The following is a 26291-nucleotide window of genomic DNA, read 5'->3' as shown; positions in this document are numbered from 1 at the left end:
ATATTGCAAAAATAAACTAACAAAAAAATTCATGTAAAATTTTTATTACTCGATTATATTTATGTTAATGAGTTTCTCAACAAACACCATTTCTAGAGGACCTATGGTGAAAGTGATGGTTTCCTAACAGAGAAGTGGACGTGACGGCTGGCTATGGGATCCGTTGCTGGAGGAGGTTGCCGTGGAGATTGAGGCAAGACACAATTGAATTTGTTCAAAATTCCCACTCAAGTCCACCAGTTTGTACATTTTTTTAAGCTGAAAGATGGGTTACAGCAAAGATAATCCCATTCACCCGGAATGATAGTTAGCAATGACAAACATTTAATAACTTTAGGTGGAGAACAGCAACTCCCGCTGGACCCCTCAGAGCTTTTTCCATCCTAGATGGTGATGGAGGTGAAGGTCTTTTCCCTGTTTGTACCAGAGATAATGCAGGTCAGCTCGCTGAAAAACAACCACTTCCTGATGAGACTGACCCAGCATGGCTGCAGGCGTGCTCAGCACCAGACAGTTAAATCTGCAGGTTTAAAACCTAAAAATGTTCAACATCTACAGTAACACACATCTCTGTCTTCACCTCCAAATTCACACATAAAAATTAACATAATTTTTGTGTGAATAAGTGATTGTCCCTGTGAGTTAGCAAAACTTGCATTAGATTTCATGGTGATGTGTGACGATGAAATACTGCACCTGTTGAGAGGGAGATCAAATCTGAGTAAACGTCACCTGAAGACAAGGAAATAAATAATTCTTGGCTAAAGGCTAGTGACGTTAACAAATGCATTTATTCCAAAGTAAGAACACCCACACCATCACTTTGTACAGTGGAAAGCACAGCTCCATATGGAGAGCTCAACATCTGAGCAATTTAAACTGAAGCTGCGGAAATGTTGGCGCATAATTCATCACCAGCACACCTACTGACATCAGTTTTAAAGTTCTTAGTTTTAGTGCAATTATAAGAACATTACTCACTATTTAATCAAAGAAATTCTGCAAACCTGGAACAGTGACAGTGTTCAGTTAGAGATGATAAATTCAGCTGCATTCAAACACATTCATCATTAAATTACATCAACCTGTTTTAATCAGATAGACCAACTGGTCAGGCTGGAAACAGACTGGGTTCATTACATGGTGAGGTTTAAAAAGTCATATTTCCCATTTCCTCTTTGTGTCCAAGAGCACGAATGTGACCATGTGAAAGTGGTCAGACTCTTTCTAATGATCCCCAATAAAAATATAAATAAAATATTAATTCAAGCCCCATCAGATGGGGATTCAGTCAGGCCTGAGGTAGCACTCGTCTGAAGGAGGCTGACAGCAGGAAAACATTTATTCCTTTTCTGCAGGCAGAAGTACATTTGTGTGATCTGACCCACACATGTTTTATGCAAAATTCCAGCATGTCGTCTGTGGTAAAAGTTATAAGTTAAGTATAGAGCTAAATCTGGAGCTCCATTTCTGCCATTAACAGAGAAAAGAATGAGAGACAGGGAGATTTCAAGAGAAACATATATTAAAGTAACAAAATTCAGAACTTAGACTTGAATAAAAACAGGAAATTACCATACATTTATTGTAATAAGATAAATTTCACATTGTGTGGCTATCAAAGAGTATACCTGCTTCAATAAAACAATGTTAAGTTCAGAGTGAGACCAAAGTAACCAAAGTTTGCACACTGCAAATAGTTACTAAAAATAATAAACATCAAAAAGAATTTAAAAAGAAAACAGGAAAAACATCTGGCCTGATGGTGTATTGCCATCTACACTGTAGGTTTTTCTGTTTGGATACAAAGGGTCCGCATCATTCGCAGGTGAACAGGATTTTAAATTAATGACAACAGAGACAAGAGTGCATGTTTCTGTTTATCCCTGAGGCATTCAGTTAAAAACACAAATGATATTTTATTTCTCACTTGTGGCTAATATGATGTACAATAACACTGAGTCTTAGCAGACTGATGGATTAAAAGACAACTCTCCAAAATCAAAGTTCTTTCAGTGAAGGAGCATGTAGCTGCATTGCAGTATTTTTCCCAGTTTGGCTGGAACTGGAGCCGTTTGATCAGTCGATGTCTGGCATACACTTGAACCACTTGGCCACGCGGCCATGGTTCTTGGCTGCTCTTTCACCTGCACTTGAGCTCAGAAGTCCGTCCATATAGTGACCGTATTCATTAATAGCATCTTCGACACGAGTGATGTACAACCAGCTGATGATCACCCCAAGGAACTGCAGAGAGAGAGAGATGGAGGAAATTGGTGGTAGTGGTGGGGGGGCAGAGGGAGAGGGGAAGGAGTAAAAAGAACATGGAAGAAGAAAGGAAAAGAAATTGGGGCAGAAATGGGGAAAAAGAGGGACAGATGACAGAAAGAAAGATGGAGAGGGATAAAGAAGAGAAGAGAGGGAGACAGGAAGAGAGATATAGAAAAAAGATGGAGAAGGAGCAAGGGGGCAGAGAGAGGGAGGGAGACAGACGGAGTATGAGAGATGGAGAATGAGCAAGAAGGGGGAGGATAGACAAAATGGGGGGGGTAGAGGTGGGAGACAGAGAAAGAGAGTGTGAAAACGAAGGAGAGAAAGAGAGAGAGACAGTGGAAGAACCAGAAAGACAGAGGGAGAGAGAGAAAAAAATGAGAGAGGGGGAGACAGAGGGAGGAAAAGAGAGTTAGACCAGAGAGCAATGCAGAAAGATTTTGATTTTTCAAAACTTAATATAATTTGTCATTACAAAAAACATGATCCAAAACAAACAGAAAACAAACATTCAGTTGAGGAGGAATCCAAAGACCAGCTTCTCCTCCACCAGACAGAGTTCATCATTTAAGCACCATGTGCTCTTAAACCCCTCAATATTGTTCATTGCTTAGCAAAAAACAGAGGGACAGAGGGAACGTGTGTGGCCTATTCAGCGCTCTCAAGCCGAGACCGAACCCTGACCATCAGTTTTTTGAGGCGGTAGATCTCCTGGTCGGTGAAAGAGGGCTGGCCGAAGCTCCCAGTCTTCATAATGTGCTTGATGGATTCCTGAAAGAGCTGGAGGTCTGGAAATTAGTCCTCCACCTGTACAGACCTCATCCCCTTCGTGGTCCTGAGGAAAGACTTAATCCTGACCAGAGAATAAACATGATGTACCTCCACCTGTATCTCATCATTATAACCAGAAGCCTCCTGTATGTCCCGTGAACTGTGCCTCTCCTGTGTGTCCAACAAAGAGCTTTGTGCACTTTGTGTGTCCATTGGGGTGCTGTGCATTTTCCTGTGAGCTGTGTATGTCCTGTGAGCTGTGTGTGTCCTGTGGGATATGCGTGTGAGTTGAGCTGTGAGTGTCGTCTAAGCTATGTGTGTCCTGTGAGCTATGTGTGTCCTGTGAGCTGTGGGCTGTGTGTGAGGTTCTGAGGTTTCTTTACTTTATCATTTTTGACTTTTGTATCCGTACTCTTCCTTTTGATGGACACATTGAGGCTGTTCTCCTCCACTCCAACATCCTCCATGTCCAGGACGGTCTCAGTTGTTCTTGTGGCTGTCTGCTCCACCAGCTCTCTGGTGAGACACTCACTCTGAAGGTCCAGGTGGTCCCCCAGGTGGTCCCCCTGCAGCCCTGCTGGCTCCTCCACCTCCACGGTTGTGCCCACGTCGCTCCGCGCGTTTTGCGCAGACTCGCTGTCTTCGTCGTTCATGCTGTGCTGTGCTGACGGATGTCGGCTGGCCGACGAGCCTCCGCGCCATTCGGGCATGACCGGATCACATGGCCCTCCTCCCCACAACCAAAAAATTTCAGGGAATCAGTGGTGACAAAAACAGTGTAATCAAAGTCGTCCACTCTGAAGCGAAGAGCCATGTTGAGCCCTTCCTTATCGTTATTAAGGACCATCGACACCTGTCGTCTGAAGGATACAACATGGCTCAGCAGTGGGGACTTGGACCTGAGAGGAATTAACTGCATCAGGGACACCACGCGTCCGTGTCGGCTGAGGTCCCGCTACAACACGTCGTTCTTAAGGAACGGAGGGACGTTTGACACCACCACCTTTTTGGCCGGGTTTGACAGGGAAAACACCGGCGTCAGTGTACCATTAATAACCACCCCAGGCACCATCAGCTGATCGGCCTTTTCAGTGCTGTCCACTAACACCACCATACTGTTCATCCTGGAAGCAGACTTTACGCTTTCGTGACCCATAATCTCCCCCACAGCCAGGGCACACTCCTTCACAGACACACCAGTCGGTGGAGAAAGTTTGACGCCGTGTCTGCGGGTGAGTTTCTCAAACTCGGAGACTCCTTACGCCACTGCCATGACCGGCATGGCAACGGTGGCCGCCAAACAATTCCACCAAAGACAGTGAATAAACGACCAATATTACAGAAAAGTGCTTCCCAATGTGATTAAACACCACCCAGTGTGACAATAAAGATTAGAATATAGAAAATGTTTGGAAAAAACACTTATTTTTCACATTCACTCCTGCAGCAACACTCGCCACGCTCACGCTCAGAGAGACAGAGACAGAGAGGAACAGGAATGGCGAGACAGTAAAGCACCATCAGGTGAGCTCTGTGATTTGGAGTCTCTATTAGCTGATATTTAACTTTTTTTTTGCTGAAATTGCTTCACTTAGATATTAAAGCAGGGCTGTTCTGAATGCACAGCACATTTAAATTAAATCAACCACATGACTCATGTCTCACTAAAATTGCAAACATGACTGCTGAAGTTTGTCAAATGTACCTGACGGGAAGCAATTAGCATATTTCACACACTTGCTGAGGCAGAATACATTTCTGATAAAAACAGATGCTTCATCTGCACTAAAGTCAGCTGAGGCTAGTGCAGCAAATGGAATCAAAGTGATTTTGGGTCACAGGTAGAACCAACATCTGTCCCCTTCAACAGAAAATAAAATAAATAAAACCAGAACCCTTTCAAAAGTACGGTAATGCTTAAAAAGAAAGGTTTCTGGAATCTGTAAGTGATGAATTTACATATGAATCCAATATATTGAAATTAAATTATATTTTAAAATAAGGATCACTGACAAATAACTAAACAGGATCATAAAAATTTACTTTGAATGTAGCCACCAGAGGAATAAGTAAACAGGAGAAATGCTTGTTGTTTAGGTTTAGATGCATTTTGTAATGCAATTTACACTATTGAAAAACATAATTGTCCTGTGTCTAGAAACAGGAACTACCGGTATATTGAGATGTTTGAGCCTCAGTGAAGGCAAAACATGGAAGGTGTTCTGGTTGCAGGGGAAGGTGCCAGAACACCTTCAGAGCATGACCGAGGTATCCTTGAGCAAGGTACCAAACCCACAAATGCTCATATAGGGCCCTGTGATGAACTGGCGACTCATCCAGGGGTGGGCCCTACCTTCACCCATTGTGTGCAATCCCGTGACCCCGAAAGGGTAAAGCGGTTAACACGACGTGACGAGAGGATGGAGAATATAGTGAGAATCAATAATAGTCAATGATTTACATTCATTCCATCCATCCATCCATCCTCTACCGTTTATCCGGGGTCAGGTCGCGGGGGCAGCAGCCTGAGAAGCCCAGACTCTCCCCAGCTACTTCTTCCAGCTCATCCAGAGGGATCCCCAGGCGTTCCCAGACCAGTCGAGAGACATAGTCTCTCCAGCGTGCTCTGGGTCTTCCCGGTGGTCTACTATCGGAGGGACATGCCCCCTGAGCACCTCACCAGGGAGGCGTCCAGGGGGCATCCGAACTAGATGCCCAAGCCACCCCATTTGGCTCCTCTCAACGCGAAGGAGCAGCGGCTCTACACCGAGCTCCTCCCGGATGGCAGAGCTTCTCACCCTATCTCTAAGGGAGAGCCCAGCCACCCTACGGAGGAAGCTCATTTCGGCCGCTTGTACCCGTGATCTTGTTCTTTCGGTCATTACCCAAAGCTCATTACCATAGGTGAGGGTAGGAACGAGAACCATGGCCTTGGATTTGGAGGTGTTGATTTTCATCCCAGCCGCTTCACATGCGGCGGCGAACCGATCCAGTGATAGTTGGAGGTCACGGGCCGATGACGCCAACAGGACCACATCATCTGCAAAAGGCAGGGACCCGATCCTGAGGTCACCGAACTGGACCCCCTCAACACCATAACTGCACCTAGAAATTCTGTCCATAAAAATTATGAACAGAATCGGTGACAAAGGGCAGCCCTGGCGGAGACCAACCCTCACCGGAAACGAGTTCGACTTACTGCCAGCAATGCGGACCAAACTCTGACACCGATCGTACAGGGAGCAGTTATCAGTGGGCCCGACACCCCATACTCTCGGAGGACCCCCCACAGGACCCCCCGAGGGATACGGTCGAATGCCTTCACCAAGTCCACAAAACACATGTGGACTGGTTGGGCAAACTCCCATGCACCCTGCTGAGGGTGTCGAGCTGGTCCACTGTTCCACGCCCAGGACGAAAACCACATTGCTCCTCCTGAATCTGAGGTTCGACTATCCGACGGACCCTCCTCTCCAGTACCCCTGAATAGACCTTACCAGGGAGGCTGAGGAGTGTGATCCCCCTATAGTTGGAACACACCCTCCGGTCCCCCTTCTTAAAAAGAGGGACTACCACCCCGGTCTGCCAATCCAGAGGCACCACCCCCAAGGTCCACGAGATGTTGCAGAGTCGAGTCAACCACGACAGCCCTACAACATCCAGAGCCTTAAGGAACACTGGGCGGATCTCATCCACCCCCGGGGCCTTGCCACCGAGGAGTTTTTTGACTACCTCGGCAACTTCAGCCCCGGAGATATGAGAGCCTATCCCCAGGTCCCCAGGCCCTACTTCCTCACTGGAAGGCGTGTTGGTGGAATTGAGGAGGTCCTCGAAGTATTCCTTCCGCCGATCCACAACATTCTGAGTTGAGGTCAGCAGCACACCATCACCACTATACACAGCGCTGACAGTGCGCTGCTTCCCCCTCCTCTAGTAAGGCCCGATACGACTCCTTCTTCAGCCTGACGGCATCCCTCACCGCTGGTGTCCACCAGCGGGTTCGGGCATTGCCGCCACGACAGGCATCAACCACCTTGCGGCCACAGCACCGGTCAGCCGCCTCAACAATGGAGGCACGGAACATGGTCCACTCGGACTCAATGTCCCCCGCCTCCCCCAGGACATGGTCAAAGCTCTCCCGGAGGTGTGAGTTGAAGCTCCTTCTGACAGGAGACTCTGCCAGGCGTTCCCAGCAGACCCTCACAATACGTTTGGGTCGGCCGGGTGTGTCCGGCATCCTTCCCCACCAACTCACCACCAGGTGGTGATCAGATGACAGCTCCGCCCCTCTCTTCACCCGAGTGTCCAGAACATGCGGCCGCAAATCCGATGACACAACCACAAAGTCGATCATCGATCTGCGGCCTAAGGCGTCCTGGTGCCAAGTGCACATGTGGACACCTTTATGCCTGAACAAGGTGTTTGTTATGGACAATCTGAGACGAGCACAGAAGTCCAATAACAAAACACCACTCGGGTTCAGATCAGGGAGGCCGTTCTTCCCAATCACACCTCTCCAGGTCACACTGTCATTGCCAACGTGAGCATTGAAGTCACCCAGGAGGATGAGGGAGCCCCCAGAAGGAGCACTCTCCAGCACTCCCTCTAAGGACTCCAAAAAGGGTGGATACGCTGAACTGCTGTTTGGGCCATAGGCACAAACAATTTACATTCATTCCTTTTTCTGAACTATATCCCTTTTGGGGTCAGGGAAACAGTGTACACCTCCGAATGAGTTGCCAGCTTATTGTAGGACCCTATGTGAGCATTTGGGTGGAGGTGCTCTCAAAGTGTCTTGGAACCTCCCCCTGCAACCAGAACAACTCAAAGGTTTTATCCACCCTGGGGCTTGAACCAAGAACCCTCCAATTCTCAGCCCAGTTCCCCTAAAGCCTGAGCTACCACTGCCCCGGATTGATCTTTTTTTAAATTTATTTTTATAAATATATATATATAAATATAATCGTGTATAATTTGGACATTCACGTCACTCAAAATCACGCATCTAAGTACATTATGGTTTGAGTCAAATGTGCAGAAACACCAAGAAAGCCCAATACATTTCACCATGCTGTGACGATGAAGACAAAAGGGCAAAAAGGGTCCCTTATTTGTTTCAAGGGAGTTTAACCTGTCTGTGCAGCAAAACAAATGTCCTCCATGGCCTATTAGCACTAGAGGTGGTGTGTGGGCGCATGTGTACCTGTGGAAGAAGTATCCCCAACATCAGTCCAGCCATAATCTTGTAGTTGTCAGTCAGCCAGATGAAGAAAGCGTCGGTGCAACCTCTGGTGTAAATCACCTCGATCAGGTCCAGGCGCTACCAGCCAAAAACAAGAACAACACCTTCAGGTTTTAGAGTTTAAAATAACTTAAAAGGTTTTGGTTTTTTTTGGTTTTTTTAAAAACACCTTCTAAAAACATTCTTAAAGGAAGATGAAATAAACTACTGAATATGTGTGATTATCATTCATTTTAAACATCCTCCTTTAAATTCCACTGAATACGATAAAAGAGTGAAAGTTGCAGTTGGTATCTTACCTCTTTATTTAGGACCTTGTAGCCACAGAAGCTATTGGCCACTTCATTAGGCTGGATGAGAGACGAGCAGGGATAGAGAACATCGTCAGACACAAGAACTGCAACAGTCAGCCATACTTTGGCAGTGAAACACCATCTTTTTAAGATGCATTATAGTGCAACAACAACAGCTATAAAGTAGAAAATTAATAACCTTGCCTCACTGCTAATGTAATTCATGGAAGAGACGTGTATGATACCTAACAATGTTTATGCCTGATCCATCATCAGCATAATTTACAACAGTTAAGGGACACAATAAATAACATTATTTCCTAATTCATTTTCACTGAAGGTTAGCTCTACCGTATATTATCTACATTTGCAGCATATGAACAATGGTCTGTCATATGAAACTGTAACTGTAACGGCCAAGGACAGAACTAAATAGCAGCATAAATAAACCAGGTCTCACTTTATAGACAGTTTTTATTCTAATGGCTTAACAGGCACACAGATGATGGTATTGGAGAACTGGACCCAGGTGGATTTGGTAGTTAATGGAGGTGTGGAACTCATTAGCAGTGCTGGTGTCACTTTAGCTAAACAGTGGTTCTGGTTTAAGTATCCAGACCTTGAGTTGGAGTTTTTTTTTTTTTAACCAGGACAAAGAAGCACCCAGCCATAGAATGTGTTTCTTGATAGACACATATCAATAGCAATAAATATGCGTTAGATAAAACATTTGATTTTTTTTTTTTTTAATCATTGGAAGAAACCAGAAGCCATGAAGCAAGGTTGGTTGAATGACCAAAGGCCTTCGTTCTCTGGTAACCAATCAACATAGCTGCATAAAAAAGCTGCTGAGGTTTCTCTATGTTTAGATCTTAACACTTTGCGCTATTTTGTTAAAATTTACAAAGCATTTGGTAATCTTTATTCTTGTTAAGATATTATTGCCAAGTGTTCTTTGTAATTTTAGAATTTTTTTTAAAGATTATTTGAGTGTTTTCAATGGTTGCATTGACATTGCCTTTATTTTAAATTTTAAATAAAAATGTTTAAATGTAATTTTTTTCCCCTGGTCCTTATTTGGAAAAGATTGTAAAAATATAAACACTTATTAATATTGATGGATTTAAAACACTTATATTAAGATAGTGTTGTCAGCCATATCGTCCAGCCCTGGAAGGTTGAATCAGTTTGATAAAAGAGAAGATGTCCAGAAACAAGTCCTGGAGAGTTGTCATAGACGATATGGCAAAGAGTGAGAATAGTGAAGCTACAGGGATAAAGGTTTGATTGGCAATGGTGAGAAGGTGGAAGCCATGGTACTGATGAGGGGGTGTAGAGAGAGGAGTGGCTGAACAGAGGTGAGGAAGTGCATTGTAACAGGTGTGTGGACTGAACAGAGCAAGAGAGGGACAGAGCAGACTGTGACAGGAAAAATCTGTACTTGTTTAAGGAAAAAAAAGGTTGTGTTGTGTTACAGCCGTCAATCAGGTGAGTACAGCCAGGCATGCCTGCATTATGAGGAAATCGATTCCTACATATCATTAATTACCAATCCCTGGGAGGCCATTACCCAAGTTGGGTGTCAGGAATTAATCACGAAATGTTCCCCTTGTTGGAGAAACTTTCAATAGTTTTCTGTTTAATATGCGAGAAGTTTTTTTTTTTTACGAGGAGGACTTGGGAAACGCCCTTAGCCAGTCAATCAGCCTCATGTCAGACAAAAGATAATGAATAGTTCACTCAAATATGAGAAACAAATGTACCTCTACATTTGATTCACAAACCACAGAATACTGATTCGGTTCCCATCAGGAGTAAGTGCAGATAGATAATGTGCTGCTAAGAAGGCAAAGCTATTGTGAGCCTGAGCAGCCTGAATGGAGGTTGATGCCACATCCGCACTGGACTGTCTGTATGTTCTCTGTCTCTGCAGAGCATAGGTGTACATATTAAAGAGTATGCATCTCCCTCAGTGTGGGAGAAAATTGCCCATCTATCTGATGCAGAATAGGCATAATCACCATCATAAGAGCGATGAAATACCTTTTATGTACAAAGTCACACCATGACATATATTATTTAATGATCTATCAAACTGAGTTTTCGGGCTTCAAACCCCAGACTGAATAGACCTTGGTACAGAAGCAGAGTGTGACTCATCTGTGAGTGACATGGTTGTTGATAGTCTTGCTTCAGCAAATCAGCTCAAGAGAAAAGAATCAGAAATGAAGACATAAACTACAGAAAGGGCTCCCACTTCTACCTTCATGGCTTCCATACAGATTGGCTGTCTTCTGAGCCCTCATCGTCTCAATTTTCTCTGACATGTCACATAAATATGCTTGTTGTTGTGACCCTCAACGAGGCAGGTGAAGAGTAGGAATGTGTTTACGTGTGCTCTTTTAAAGTTAAAGTCACATAGACATGACGTGTCATGACAAGAAACTTGGATTTACCAAAAAATAAATAAATTTCAACAATGTAACAGCTGACACAAGGCCATTAAACACCAAACTGAACTCTGATGACCTCAATTATCAGGATCAATGATTTGTTTTGGTGTGTTCCCTCTTGTCTGAACCAACTTTTAGGCTTTTTTACCTACACCTACATTGGTAGTGATGCAACAGGTGTAGGGGACGCCACACGCCAGTGGCCCAGGTGCAGAGCAGTTGTGATACATGTTGACAGACCAGTCTTTGTACTCTTGACCTCCGCAGCACTTAAACTGACAAAAAAAGACAAAAAATGATCAAAGTTGAGAGGAAAAGGAGTTTTTCAAACACTGTTACATTGTCCCATACAGATTAATATTCTGTAATAAAAAAGTAGCTAAATTATCTATAATTTGCATATAATTATGAATATGTTTATAACATACATCAATTTGATGGAATCATTGTGTTGCAGGAATGAGGCCTTCTGAGTGTCATGGAAATGTGTAAATTAAGACAGTATTGCCAATTGTAACACACAATTAAACACTGGAGACGCTTAGTGGAAATCCAAATGGACATAAAGGTACAGAAATAACATCCACTCATTTATTTTATAATCCTGGGATCAGTTTTAGGACTGTAAATAAGAAGTGAACTCTATTACTTCCTAAACATACAAATTTTTAATGTTAGAAAAGCATAAATAAGGATTTGAGATGTTCAATGAAACCAAGAGCCACTCTTCATTGTCTCCAGAATCAATAATACTTGCAGCGCATAACATATTGATATCTGCCGTCCTCTTCTTGTTGGTTCCCAGTGACAGAATCACACTGACACCAACCAATTATCTTTAATTGGCTCCTATTTCAGCCATTGCTACCAAACACTTAAGATGGGAAAATATGTCTTTGTGCAAATAAATGAGATGTGCTTAACAGTCTAAATGAATTTACGTTAATTTCTCACACCATTTCAAGGCTGTGCAAACATCATTGATTTTTACTGTCCCATTGCCATATTGCCCTGAAGGTCATTCAGAAAACTGTAACTCAAGGCTACAGAGATATAAAGGAACTAGGAAACTGTGACCAGATTGTTGCTGTGGGCCAGTGAAGGCACCATTATTGAACCTAACACCATTCAAACTATTTAGTAGGAAACTCATCCTTCAGCAACTTCCTGGTTTAGTGTATGAAACCAGCAGTTGCCAACCAGCTGAAGTTGCAGTTAAACTTGGTTTTAAGTTAGAATTGTTAACTACAATAATTTACTCTGAGCATAAATGAAAAAATCTTCATCTGAGTCTGACCCTTCAGTGTTTCTGATCATTTTCTTTCCAAATGTTCACAGACTTAATTGTCATTTACCACCTGCAGTGTGTGACATGTTGTACACGTAGTGACTCCAACCCACACTACATTTGATGTCTTAATATAGATAGCTTGGAACTTATAGATTAATAAATACATACCGTAATTTCCGGACTATAAGCCGCTACCTTTTTTCTACACTTTAAACACTGCGGCTTTTTCTACGGTGCGGCTTATTTCTGTTTTTTTGTGGCGCACTATCACAACTATTGTGAATCGGTCATTTTTACTAACCCTCATCAACATGGAAAATACTAGAAGAAAAGCATATGATGCGACTTTTAAGTTAAAAGCGATGACTCTGGCGGTTGAAGAAGGAAATCGAGCTGCCGCACGTAATCTTGGCATAAATGAATCAATGGTGAGAAGGTGGAGACGCCCGCATAAAGAACTGATACAAAGCAAAAAGACGACAAAAACTTTAGACGTAAACATGGCAGGTGGCCCGAGCTTGAAAACTTTCTGGAAGACACAGAGCAGGCGGCCATGATGTTTCCACTGTAAAAATCAGACGGAAGGCAAAAGCAATCGCCACTGCGATGAAAACAGAAGATTTTAGAGGTGGGCCATCGGGATGTTTTAGATTGTTCATTGTTTGAGTAAAAAAGCATAAACAACGCAATTTGTGTGTAGCTGATACAAATGTATATTTCAAGGTAGCTGCATTACAGAAAAAAAGCATTTACAATATATCTATGTTGCTAAGAGGATTAAATTAAAAGAAAAGTTAATAAATCCTGACGTGATGAAAATTGGATTTAAGGTCTCTGTATAAACATACAAGTGAAAAGAGTGGCTGTTGTTTCTTACCTGTCTGTCACTCGTCAGTGACTCGTCTCTTACGGTAATAAAAACATATACCGGTACTGAATGTTTTCGATCTAATTTTTCATATTACTATGGCTTAAAATCCGGTGCGGCTTGTATAAGCAGAAAATTGATTTTCTTTCTAAAATTAGATTATGCAGCTTTTAATCAGGTGCGCTCTGTAGTCCAGAAATTACGGTACTTATTTTATATTGGCTGTAATTCTTTTGCACAAGTTGCTTCAGCCAAAACCCTTTTAAAATGTGAAACAAGTTAATGGTAGCCAGCAAGACATTTGCGATACAACCAATCTCACCCAGTTTGCGAACACATATAGGATAAACACAATCCAGAATAGATGTTGCACAATTTTCAGTCCTTTTAAAACAGAGGCAGACACAAAACACAGGAGAGACTAGACAAGGCAGAGCAGAGCAGATAAGCAGAGAAGATAAATATAGAATTGGAGAGAAATGTGATCTGTATGTTGATTTAATGCCAATATTCCAGGCTGTTGCTCCCCTATTTTTCCGCGCTGGGTCAGAACCCACACAGGTGACAGAGGGAAGTAAAATATTTTGCAGTTTATTGTGATTAGTGAAGGAAACTTTTGGTTTTAATTCCAAAACCATTACAACTCTGCATGTTGTCAATGTTTTTGGATACAGCTGCCAATGAAAGATCTTTCAATTCCATTCAACACGGTAGCCAAACATCCTCAAAAGCAATTTTGTTTATAACTAGACATGATGTTATGAATAAAATAATGTTTTTATGGATAACCATCTGCTGTGGTATTCTCCGTTATTACAGTTTTTTTTTACAGTTTGTGTCCTGGATCACACCTGACATAGAAAGAATGTCCATACAAAGTTATTATTGATCATGCTGCCAAGTGCGGTGCTCCTGTTACATGGTAACGCAACAGAAGAGAAAGCACTCTCTTGGTAAACCTGTCATTGGAAATCAGTGGATCAATTGAAAACTGTGGTACCGGTAATTGCAGGTTCTAGTTGGAAATGCTGCAGCAATTGATAGCAGAGAGAATCATCACTCAAAGGTATCATTCAAAGGTAAATTGAGGGCATATTTTGTATAAAGCTCAAAATTTAGTATAAAGCTCAATGAAGTGGATGGTTAGCACTTAAAACTGAGATTAAACAATATTACATGAGTGGGGGTACTGTTGTGCTGAATATCAGCCAATTTGTTCCACTAACACAAATTGTTCAGCAAACTGAAAGGAGACTGGTTGTTGCTGATGTAATGTTAATTAATGGCTATTAGAACTCTTACACAACAGAGTGATAATATCTGTAAAAAGTCTCCATGCTGTTGTACTCTATATCGGCCATTATGGAATATCTTGTATCCAATAAAATTACTTGGTCGGGACTGTTGTATAATGTCACATAACCTATAGCTGACGACATCACTGGGATGATGGACTGTTTCCACCGAAGGCTGAGCCAGCCTCTTATCTGATTAGGAACACCCTTAAGGTAAAGGTGATCAATCAGGGTCTCTGTAGCTGATGAAGCCTGGTATCAATAACAGACATGCTGGTTGAATGATTTTTCTGTCTTCTGAGATGTTGACTCAACTGTGTTAATTAACCAAACACCAGACACAGTTGAGTTTGTTTGTTTCTGCTTTGTATTTTTGTTTTTAATACAATTACACAAATCATTACAGAGTATTTTCACATAAGGACTGACAGATTACAGCAAGCTGCTCCCTAAAGACATTGAAGTTTGGTTGCCTGACCAGTAGAATTTTTATTAAATTGCTAAATTCCATATTATGTTGCCATCTGAAAATCTTTTGACCCATTCAATCAATAGTAGCAATCTCTGACTTCCCTCCTAACATAATGATAGGATCATGTCTGTGCTTGCATTTCTTATTTCATATTCAGCAACTATACATGCCTTTTATGCATTTGAATCTAAAGTGTTTTTGTTTTCCTTGTAATGAAATGTGATCTCTGTGGGATTACTTTGACTTGCTCAGTCTAAATGCCACCAGCATCTGTAGTGAATCCAAAATGAATCTATAAATATGCATGACCCCTTAACAATCACACACCACTGCAGAAACAAAATCTGTGTTAGTCCGCTGGAGGACTTTGTATAAAACAGATAAGCTTGAACAGCACTGTGACTACAGAATTAAATTTGATTTCAAAAATATTTTTTGTGCATGATTGATAATATCGAGGTGCTCTTATTCTTCCAAGGCAAAAGACTAAATCTTTTTACCTGTTTTAGATGGCGTACAGCTCACTCTTTTTCATTTTAGTACTGTACTGCCAACCCAGAGAAGAAAAAGACCATCTTAATATTAAGTTAATATTCCCAAGTTATGCCACTCTGAAACCTTTTTTCCTCTACAAAATTAAGAATTAAACTACCGGTATGTTAAAATCAAGGAAACCCCACTTAATCATGCAGAAGTGGTTAAAAAAGAGAGAAGGGAGTGAGGGGGAGAGAGAGAGAGAGAGAGAGAGAACAAGAGGGGCAGACAGAGAGAGACAATCAATAAAATGCATACCTGTTCAATCATTGCATAATGTCAAGGCATTTATCACAATAGCACATTCAGAAGTGGCCATAGTCACAGGTTTATTGTCTGGCTAATCATTTACGCATGCCACCATTGTTGGGATGTCAGAAGTACCCTTTATCCCTGGCGTAATTGAGTTTGATGTCACATTGGCGAGTTTTAGAATGAATGCCTGCACAATGTCACAATCAAACTTGCAAAAATATAAAAGCTTGGCTGGGCTCAGTCTTGATAATAGGGATGGGTAATGACTTTCAAATATTCCAAGTCATTAAATCATAAATAATCAAATAGTTTATCATGTTTGGAAAAAAAATCCTTTTTTTGCTGGCGCTTTCTACACATGGGCAGTATATCATTTAATGTGTGGTGTGACATGCTAATGATAGATGCCACTACAGAAGATCACTTGGATTAATCTTCATGAAGACGGGCATGTTGGCACTGCTGTCTCTCTGGTTAGAAAAACAATAAACATTTTCAAAATCAGTTTTATCGCTTGAAGTCAGCGCACAAATATCCCCGTGTTCATGGTTTGTTGCGATTACGTGAGTTACCAAAAATGAAACCAGCACAAGCACCTTTGAGTGAGTTAGTTATATGTGAAAGAAAGTAAAAACATGTGTTTGGCTGTGCTATTAGCATATATCACAATGTTTTGTTAACTTTTATTAGGCATAGCGAGTGGGAATTATTTTGCTACTGACTGAGTTGTAATATGTCCAACTGATTCCTAGAGTCTCCTGATAATCAAAGACTCCCCTGTGATTATCAAATAGTACTTTTGCTTGAAATGCCATCCCTACTTGTAACCATGGTAAGGAGAGAGAAAGTTGCTCTCATTCAGGATAAGAGGAACCAGTTCCTTTGGTTTAAGCCTCTGGACATAATGGCTCCTAAACATATACATCAAGAGAGGTTTCCAGAATTGAGGGAGACCCAGGACATAGTGGATGGATCCATACAGGCATGTCAAACTCAGTCCTCGAGGGCCACAATCCTGCCGGGTTTTCTAACCCACTAAATGCATTTTCAGCCTGGTAGGACAGAAAACCCGGCAGGATCGTGACCCTCGAGGACTGAGTTTGACACATGCGACTAGCAGGTGTAGCTGTATTGTGGTTTACAAACTGATATCGTTGTCCCTGAGACCCCAACGTGGAGATTTAATTAGTCATGAGTACCTCAGAATGTCATCATTCATTGGTATAAGCTCATTCTGTACTAATTTATTTACCTCTAGTAGCAAAATCCTACCATGCCCACAATGGGCACTGCAGTTCTGTGTAGTAGAAATTGCGAAACTGAATATAGGACTGGACTGATTCAGAACTGGCAATTGGGAGTGGGATGTTCATTTTTTTGTCTGCAGGAGGGTGGTGCATCCCATTGTTCAAAGCTACTGCAGTGAAGAGATATATCTGAGAAAGATGTCTGAGTCTCACATCAACAAAAAAAATAACTAAGATTACTTGCAAAACCAATATCACACACCCTGGAACAGCATTCAAACCATCACACCAAAATGTTGCTGTGTGCTGGCATCTCTCACACTTACACAACCTGAAAGCTTTTTTGCAGGGTTCCTCTTCACAGATTCCAATGTGTGATCATTCTTCTGACTCCACACACAGCACGTGTGTTTGATAAAAACTGGTAATAAAATTGTCAGCTCGGGGCTGTGTGAGGCAGCATGATCTATGTGGGAGCAAGTGCACAGAGTGATGGCTCTACACAGTCCTCTTTAGTTTAGACACCACTGCAGTTTTGTACTTTTTCTTTCTTTGTGTATTGTGTTGCATTTATAATTGCATTTATATTTATAAGTGTCAGCCCTGACAGGAATGCTCAGTCGTGCAACCTTACCTTCTGTTGCACAAAGTCCATGATGTTTTTGAAGTCCAAGTCATCATAGTAATTCACTATGCCCTTCCGAATATTCTTGTTCAGCAACTCCACAGTCTGTAAATTTAAAAAAAAAAGTGCATCTATGCTCATGAGTTGGCCAAAGCTATATTATCACATTAGTTTTATTTACATGACACAGCTGAAGAACTGTATAATCAATGTGTCAGTCTGGCAACTATAGAAAGGACCTGGCCTGATTAGTCAAGGTGACTGATCCACTGAACTGGAAAATTAAAACATGACAGCTCACATCTGTCAGTCACAATCTGGTGCGGCTAGGTCACCTCATCAGGGACAGGGAATGATTATTTACTTACTACTCTCATTGAGGATTAGTCGTTTATGTCACAATTCATTTTATTATGCTCTTTTTGGACGGATTAATCTTAATTATAAATGAATGAAGGTGGAACCAACAAAGCTTCAGGCATTATTCAAAAAAAAAAAATTAAGGCTTAACTCTCTCTTAACTCTTTACTTTAATTCTTTTCATCAGATCTGCTGAAATAAAACCAGCTATCTTACAAGAGGCATAAAAATTAACAGCTGTTGAATATTCCATTCTATTGTCAGCCTCCTATGGACACTTGTACAGCTAATCTATAGAGGCAAAGCAGGGTTGAAACCACACTACAGTGAGGTGTTGGATTTGGAGAAACAAAAGACCAGTAGGGAATCCTTGACATTATCATGTACAAGATGATGGGCAATGAATGGAAATAAAATCAAATGAATCATCTTCATAATAAAACCTACTTATAAACACAGGAATATCTTATTACATGTGCTCAACACATCTTTCCTTTTTATTCTCTCAGAAAAAATAAGTTGATCAATAAAAGATTAAATATTTAACTCACAAGGCAGTATTATTTTAAAGAGCATTTCTTATGTTGATTACTAAAATAAATAGTGGTTAAACAGATAATGATTTTACATTAAATTAATGGAATAAGACCAAACACAATCACACCAACTTAGAAATACAAAATCACTGTGAGAATGTGACAGGTTTACACAGAAAAACCAACTTCCAATTTATTTTCATGTAAATTCTAATGCAGGTCACAAGAAGCTCTTATGAGATGTTGAGACCAGGACTATATACCAGGACTGAAATAGCACTCAAAATTTCCGGTAGAGTGGAGCAGCGTGAATCTATTTCTGTGGATTGTTTGAATGACAGGCTTCAAACACAATAGAATCATTTGGCTCCTGAGCCAGAATAAAGTAGTGTTTTTGCTTGCTGTTTCTTTTTTACAACACAATCACTTGTATCTCATAAAAACATTTTACTCACCTGGTTGCGAAATAACAGTGCTACTACTCCACCCAGCAGCTCCAGGATCAGACAGACAGCCAAGGTGTACATGAACTGTAGACCAACACACATCAGAGAGGAAGATACTTTAGTGTCTAATTTTCTGTCTAAAGTTTAGACACAAAATTACACTTGTTTTATCAATGTTGAAGGCATGAATTCTTTTTGACAGCCATCCGCAGATGAGTAAACAGATAGCTATCAAAAGGCCCACTGACCAGTAACTGATGATTTGTCTGAAATAGCATTTCAGCAAAATAGCATAGGACCCATTTGCAAAAGTAGATCTTTATAGGCATACAGCAGGATGTATGCATTTGAATTTGATCACAGTCTCTCCAGCAAAGAAGCAGCTGTTGTTTCCTAAATTAACTACTTTGCTATAAACAGATTACCCACCACTTTCAGTAGAGTTAAATTATCCCTGAGTGAGGCCAAGACTCCGATGAATGAAACAATAAACATCACAACTCCAAGGAGGATGAGAATTATGGCGGGTGCCAGAAACATTCCCTCCAGAGTCTTGTAGCGTTGTCTCTCCACTTCAGCATAGATGCCAACAGCCAGGATGAAGCCACCGATCAGCTGGAAACACACATTCTGTTACAATAGGCTTTCGTCGGTACAGTTGTACAGATCTTTGATGAAGAGCGCTTTATAAATACATTTCATTTAAAGTACTTTATACTTTATTGTTGTTATTAGTATCATTACTATTGTTGTTGTTGTCATCATTATTATCACCATCTTAACACTACAGCCTGGTTTTAACTGCAGGAACTTTTATCATTTTCCAATCCAGGAATTTGTTAGTTGCTTGGAAAAACTTTCCCTCAACACCAGATGTTTACCCAAAAAACTCTAATTAGGGGAGCTGCATTTTTCAGATTCCCCAGAATTCTTTGAGTTACAAGTAGCTGCAGAACCACAACAGATTAGAATTTGGTGTAAACATCTATCTATTAAATAAAACACTAGGTTTTCTGACAAGAGTATTAAACTCCTATATCTAAAAGCATACAGCCTAATTAATGTGTAATTATAGCTGGTATTTTTTTTAGACTAGGCTGCAACAACACATAATTCAGTATTGTTTGTATAAATGACAGCTTTACATAATTAGGTTCTCTATAGAACTTTAGCTTTGGATACAGTGAGTTACTGTCAACAATATTCACACACACACACACACACACACACACACACACACACACACACACACACACACACACACACACACACACACACACACACACACACCAATTTATGATATTGCTGCTGGGAGGCAACAATGTAATGGAGAGGAAGCATTTTTGAACACGCTGACTGAATGCTGATGCACAACTGCAAAACACCACCATCACTCCCAATTAACATGTCTTTCTATGGAGTAAAAATATTCTTTTTCTTTCTTTTAATTTTTTTTTACAAAACTAAAAGAATAACTGGGAAGTTCTGTTACAACACAGCTTTGCAAATTGTCCTTGTCGTCTATGAGATAACACAAAGTCCATAAATACTGTAGTCAAACTATGTCTAAGGAAGATATATAGGCATAGACATATAGGTATTTTAGGTTTTGCTGATATCTCTGTGCCAACACAAAATAGACGGTAAATGCTAAAATCCCTTTTGTAGTATTGCACTGTTCAGTGGTCACTTTCAAAAATTACTTTAAACTTGGTTCAGTCCAACAACATTCTTTTCACTGACTGGAGTGTAAACCACAGTGGAAAAAAAATAACATTAAAAACTATTTATAGTTTTGTTTTTTCACCAGTGATAAAAGACAATAGCATAAAGTAGCAGAGATGTCTGTGTCGTCTCTTCTGCGTCATTGTCAGAGTGACTATAACACGTGAAATCCAAATATTTACAGCTGTTAAGTACTCATGGATCATTACAACAGCCAAGAAATGTACAGGAGTGTTGTTTTTCCTACAGAAATGGATGAATGTTTGGTACAAGCTCAGCCAGCGTGCTGTGCATGGATGCGCACATATTACATTCTCTACACCATTGTAACAAATTTCAAATCAGCTCATAGAGATGTCTGATGGCTTCAGGGTTTCATAAAAAGCTGGCATTTGGAATAGCAGTGCCATTCCTGTTCAGAGGCAGGTTTTATGATGAGAGCTAACAGCTCAGAAACTCAGAGAGGGTGGCTCTGGTGAGCTGCTAGAGAGCTAAATATCATCCTCTAAGGTGCCTGTCACCTTCCATCAACTCTGCTTTCAAATGTAAATCTGAAATTTAAGCTGTAGCTGACACAACAGTGAAAGAGTTGCTGACTGTGACAACAAAAACCTATAAAATCAGATAATGTTGCTGAGGGTGCAAAATTTTGTGCACTGGGTGAGAAAATTCAGGATGAGTGAAGAAAGCAAATGGCACCGAATATATTTGCAATGCTGTTGAATATGGTTGTGGGTGATATATGTCACCACATCTCTAAACCAACAATGGCCTAAAAAGTCACAACAGCTTCCCTAACCCTCCATAAATGGTACATCATGAGGATTTTGCCATTGTGGACCTACAAACACAGATTAAACTTTCTGTATATCTATAGAATATACAGATATAGATAGATATATCTCTATCTTCACATGAGGCAATAAGTAGTTTCTATGGTCAACCTATGGGCTGTTCTGTGAATATTAAAACCATACCTGACACATGCAGCAAAAGCTAGTCTGCATGTATCGATTCTGGACATATTTAATGCTTTAACGCAAAGAAAAGTCTCAGAGCGCCTTATACAGTCAATACTCGCTAACAACTAGAGATTTAATACACGCTGTGATCACATGACCCCAAAGAAGCTTACATAATACAACCCTGAAAAGCAGCTTTATTAGCTGATTCATCCATAAAGGTTAAGGTTCCTGAGTCATTAGGCACAGAGATATGAGTACAAATAAGAAGGTTTTATCAGGTAAAACAAGTTTTTCAGTGAAACCATGTAGTTTGAATAACACAAAGGGGCTGTTCACAGATGCAGCTGATACTAGAGGTTGGATATTATTTTGAATAAAAATAGCCATTTCAGACTGCCCCACTTTGAATGGAACGTGGTCAAAGACACTGGGGATAAAGTGTATTGCAACATTTGCTGAAAAATGAAAGCAACAGGAAACAAATGGAGCACATGTTCACAGACTTACAGAACCTGTGGAACAAGGGATACACTTTATCTGTGGGCAGGAATTAGAGGCAAGGACACAGCAGTGTGAGGATAAAACATGGATAAAGTTCTCCAGAACCAACAGTGAATCGATGGTAAGATGACAAATGTCCAGTTTGCAGTAAAACACTGGCTTCATTGAACCTGAGGTAGCCAGAAGACACACCTACACACAGAAACTGTTTAGAATTCAACCATCACGTCTTTTCCTTACAAGTCCCTGCCTGCTCTCTGTTTTGGTATCCCTGCTGGTTAGCCGGCTGCCCCCCTGAAACTCACATTCAGGCAAGGCAAGCGGAGAGCACTTAGAAAACTAAAATGGCACAGCTCTAATTTTCTTCGGAGTTCACAAATTGCATTCATCCGTGTAAACAAATGTTTTAAAATTAATGATAGTTCAGTGACACCGGCAGGCTTCTGTTTATCAGTCTGCACTTAGCTGTAAATAGATTACACCAGGGATAAGTTGTTTTATATGACCTATTGCACGCTGTTTAAACAGCTTAGGTCTTATTAGTGTGTTTGACAAACTGTTGGGTGGACAGGGCAGGGCTGAAACACTGATAGCGGGTTATTGGTTGTAGACCAAGACAGAAAAAAGTCTAAAATTTAAAAAAAATAACTTTTAAAATGGGGAATCATACTTCATTATTTGCTGGGACATCACATTTTACCATTATTTCATGCTGAGCTGTACAGTGTTGTGACTTTACCAAGACAAAGAGCTCTGGGCTTATGCAGAGCTATTTTAACTTCATAGTCATTTTTATTTGTTGACATGCCAGTTAAAATTACTTTAATTTAGAGGACTGAAACTCCAATGATTTCTTCACACAGCAAGACTCGCTTCAGCAAGGTTGGTGGTGTAACGCACAGCTAAATTAGAAGGGTTCATAGGTCAAAGGTAAAAGAGCTGCCTCAAACAGGGAAGTTGCATGAAGATGTGTTTTTATGCTGACTTAATCAAGAATGCTCAAATGGTCATACAGATGCAAGTTTTACATGAATTCCATGGTCAACTTAGTAAACATTTCATTAAGAATTCTGGTAATCACAACAAATGCTAATTTCACACCTTTCTACTTCAAATAATAGCTTCACATTTAAATACCACCACTTCAAGATTTAATCTATTGTTTCCTAAAGCACCACCTGGTACTATACAGCAATAAAACAAAGCTGTGCGAATTCTATAATCCATGCCATTTAGAAAGCCTGCCTCTCAAGCTTTAGTTGTGTCTGCTGCCAAGTTGTCACAAGTCTGAATACACAAGACAAAGTCATTAAAAGTTAAATCATTTTCTACTGTAAGCAGGAAGAAAGGCATCCTCCTCTGTAAATTGTCCCTTCAGCATATGCTTCAGTGCAGCTGAATTCCAGACCATAGAGCTCTCTTCCTGTGATACAATGGATAAGTGTGAACAAGAGGTCAGGCTTGTTTTAAAAAAAGGACACAAAACTGATGAACAAACCTCAGGCAGAGCTGTACTCGATGGTACTTGTTTGCTGTTTGTATCCATCCTTTTGCTGTCGTTTAAATTAGTCATTAAGAACAGAAACCCAGAGATCTGATTATTCATGATTATACATGAGCTGAGCAATTCCTCGGAGGGTGTGATAACATTGTACAAACTGCTCATTGACTGTCACATTCAGACAAATCCTCAAAGACAGCATGTTCTAGAACGTCTCTTTAACATGACTGAGCCAACAAGCTGTAGCAGCAGCAGAACCATCACAAATTTTGAATATGTTGCACCTCCTCCATCGTGATGACATATCTCCTCCATCATTAACTTACTGCTGAGTTCTCTGCCTCATTCTCTCATGACAGAAACATCTTACAGACAAGACTGATTTGATGTGTGGAGTAAGCCTGTCATTATCTGTCTGTGTGTATGGTTTGACAGTCTGTCATGTCAACAATGGCAGGGAGCAGCTGCAGCCCATGGATTTTACCTCTGTAAAGCAGTCGTTTCCAGCCAAAGAATTTCTGATATAGTCATTTAAATTGAACTGTGACATCTGCAGAAGTCAAATTGCAACCTACTCATCCAACCAGTTATTACATCTGTGATGTTTCCTGCATGCAACCACAATGAATGAGCATGTCAAACCAACTCAGACAAGCAAGATAACAACCAATCATCTGCCTTTATAATGTTAAGAGAATAATAAGGTTTAGAAGCCAAATAAAGTAATTGGTTAATGTTTAACTACATCTGACGAATGCCGTGCAAATGTAAAACACACAATTCAGCTTTGTTCATGCACTGGGGAACTTTCTGGTCTCTATGTGGTCTGGGTGGATTCACACCTTTCCAATTCTCCTTTATGTAAACAAAAATGAGAAATAGAAAATGATATTTAAAAAGAACACATATGAGGAGAAGTTAGACAAGAAGACACAGGCCTGCTACTCACACTGCAGCTTGCTTTCCTGTGTAAATATCACAGCATATTATAGCGGTGCAATCAGGAGTCAAAGCACTACACTTTAGCTCTTTAGAGTTCACTGAGCAACAACGGATTGAATGGGTATTTTAAATGCTGTTAACATAATTATGGGGCGCAATGTTTTTATAATTGATAGTTTGGAAGGGGCTCAACATACAGGCGAGTTGGTAGACAAGATTACTTTTTACACAACAGAAAAGATAAATTACGCTTTCGTCCAGTTAGATTGGAATCACAGCGTTGCTCCTAATGCAGAGGAGCTTCAAATAGGAGCCACATTCACCGAAGCATACCGTAATTGAGAACACACTGCAAACAGATGACACTGATGTGCTTGCAGCAAATTAAGTGTGCTCATACTAGTTTTTGCTTGTATTTTTCTTCTCATGCTAACGCCAAAGCCAGAGTGCACTCAGCACCACTACCTGGCCCACCCACCTGACCCATTCCAGTGGTTCCTAGCCTCTCCAGATGGCCAATCACTAGGTTAATATCCCAGTAGATTCTCAACCAGCTTGTTTTTTTTGTTTTTAAAAAAAGGTTCCATATTAAGATTTGACTAATTTCTACTTTATAAATGTTTCATCCAATTTACCTCCTCTTAATCAAGTGGTTGACAGAGAAAATTATATTTCTATTCATTTCACAAGTCTGAAAATGTCTGAGCATTTAGAGATTCTAAACTAGAAAGAAATGGCAGTTCCTATCCTAGTTTGTTCCCAAAAGCTCTTCCACAACCTCGTATTACTTATTGTTATGATATAGCTTTCATATAGTTCAGCAATTTACGCTCATCAGTCATTCAGTATATTTTCCCTCTCTTCTGCTGACTGCCAAAACAACAACACTCCAACCGGAAATAAAATTCCTTTAACATGACTTCCAAAATCCTACTCTCTGGAGGGAATAATCCTGCAGACTAGAAACATGTACAAGTGGTGACATTTTGAAAAAGTAATATTCTTACAAACATGTCTGAACAGAGCAGACATAACCTGGTTTTTGTGGGGGAATCCAAAATTGTAATTGACTGTAATTTCATGTAATGTGCTGTTTTGTTTTGTTTTTTAACTGAGACACTGTGTGCAGTCTGACCACAGCTGGACAAACCCAAACCAGTTCCTGAATTTACTCTGCTATTGTTTTGCAGCCGTTAATCTTCTATTTATTCAGTCCTTTTCAAGCCTTTTCAAGGTGTGGCAACGTTATCAACAGTAACATATCAACCCTCCACAGGTGACGACACCTGTCGCTTCAATGCGAATCATACAACTGGGCTTCTAAAATATATTTATTAGTCCCAGCTTTTGTTTGCTTAGCCGAACAGGCCATTATTTCTGTAAAATAAATAACGAGCCCCACACGTCCGCTGGCTGCAGCCCTTAAAACATGGCCACGCAACGACCTCGGCAAGGTGCTGACTGACCGACAGAAACCGGTTCAACTCACCCAAAACACAATGGCGTAGAAGAAGAGGAGGAATTTGAGGAAAACGTAGGAAAATTTGTGACAGTATCGGATATCTCCGTTGTTAGACATCGTGTTTAACCCGCGTCTGTTTACTTCAAGTTTTCGCTTTCTGAACTGACAGTGCACTTCCGCATTGGCAGCGTCACCACACCTGCGAGCCAGCGCGCGGATGGACAATGAATGGATGC

General features: G+C 40.8%; 1 protein-coding gene across 1 annotated transcript; it reads right to left on the bottom strand.

Moving 5' to 3' along the window:
• Positions 1-772: 772 nt before the first annotated feature.
• tspan15 (tetraspanin 15) lies at positions 773-26291 on the bottom strand. The gene is made up of 8 exons (XM_057022152.1): positions 26083-26291; positions 19389-19574; positions 18969-19043; positions 17627-17722; positions 11189-11305; positions 8584-8634; positions 8246-8362; positions 773-2247 (listed from the first exon to the last, which is right to left on the bottom strand). Exons 1-8 carry the CDS (start codon positions 26170-26172, stop codon positions 2080-2082), a joined length of 900 nt encoding a protein of 299 aa, XP_056878132.1. The 5' UTR covers positions 26173-26291; the 3' UTR covers positions 773-2079.

This window comes from Takifugu flavidus, chromosome 2, assembly GCF_003711565.1.
Source record: "Takifugu flavidus isolate HTHZ2018 chromosome 2, ASM371156v2, whole genome shotgun sequence".
In the NCBI taxonomy this organism is placed as follows: domain Eukaryota; kingdom Metazoa; phylum Chordata; class Actinopteri; order Tetraodontiformes; family Tetraodontidae; genus Takifugu; species Takifugu flavidus.
This window is presented reverse-complemented; position numbering and strand designations above follow the sequence as displayed.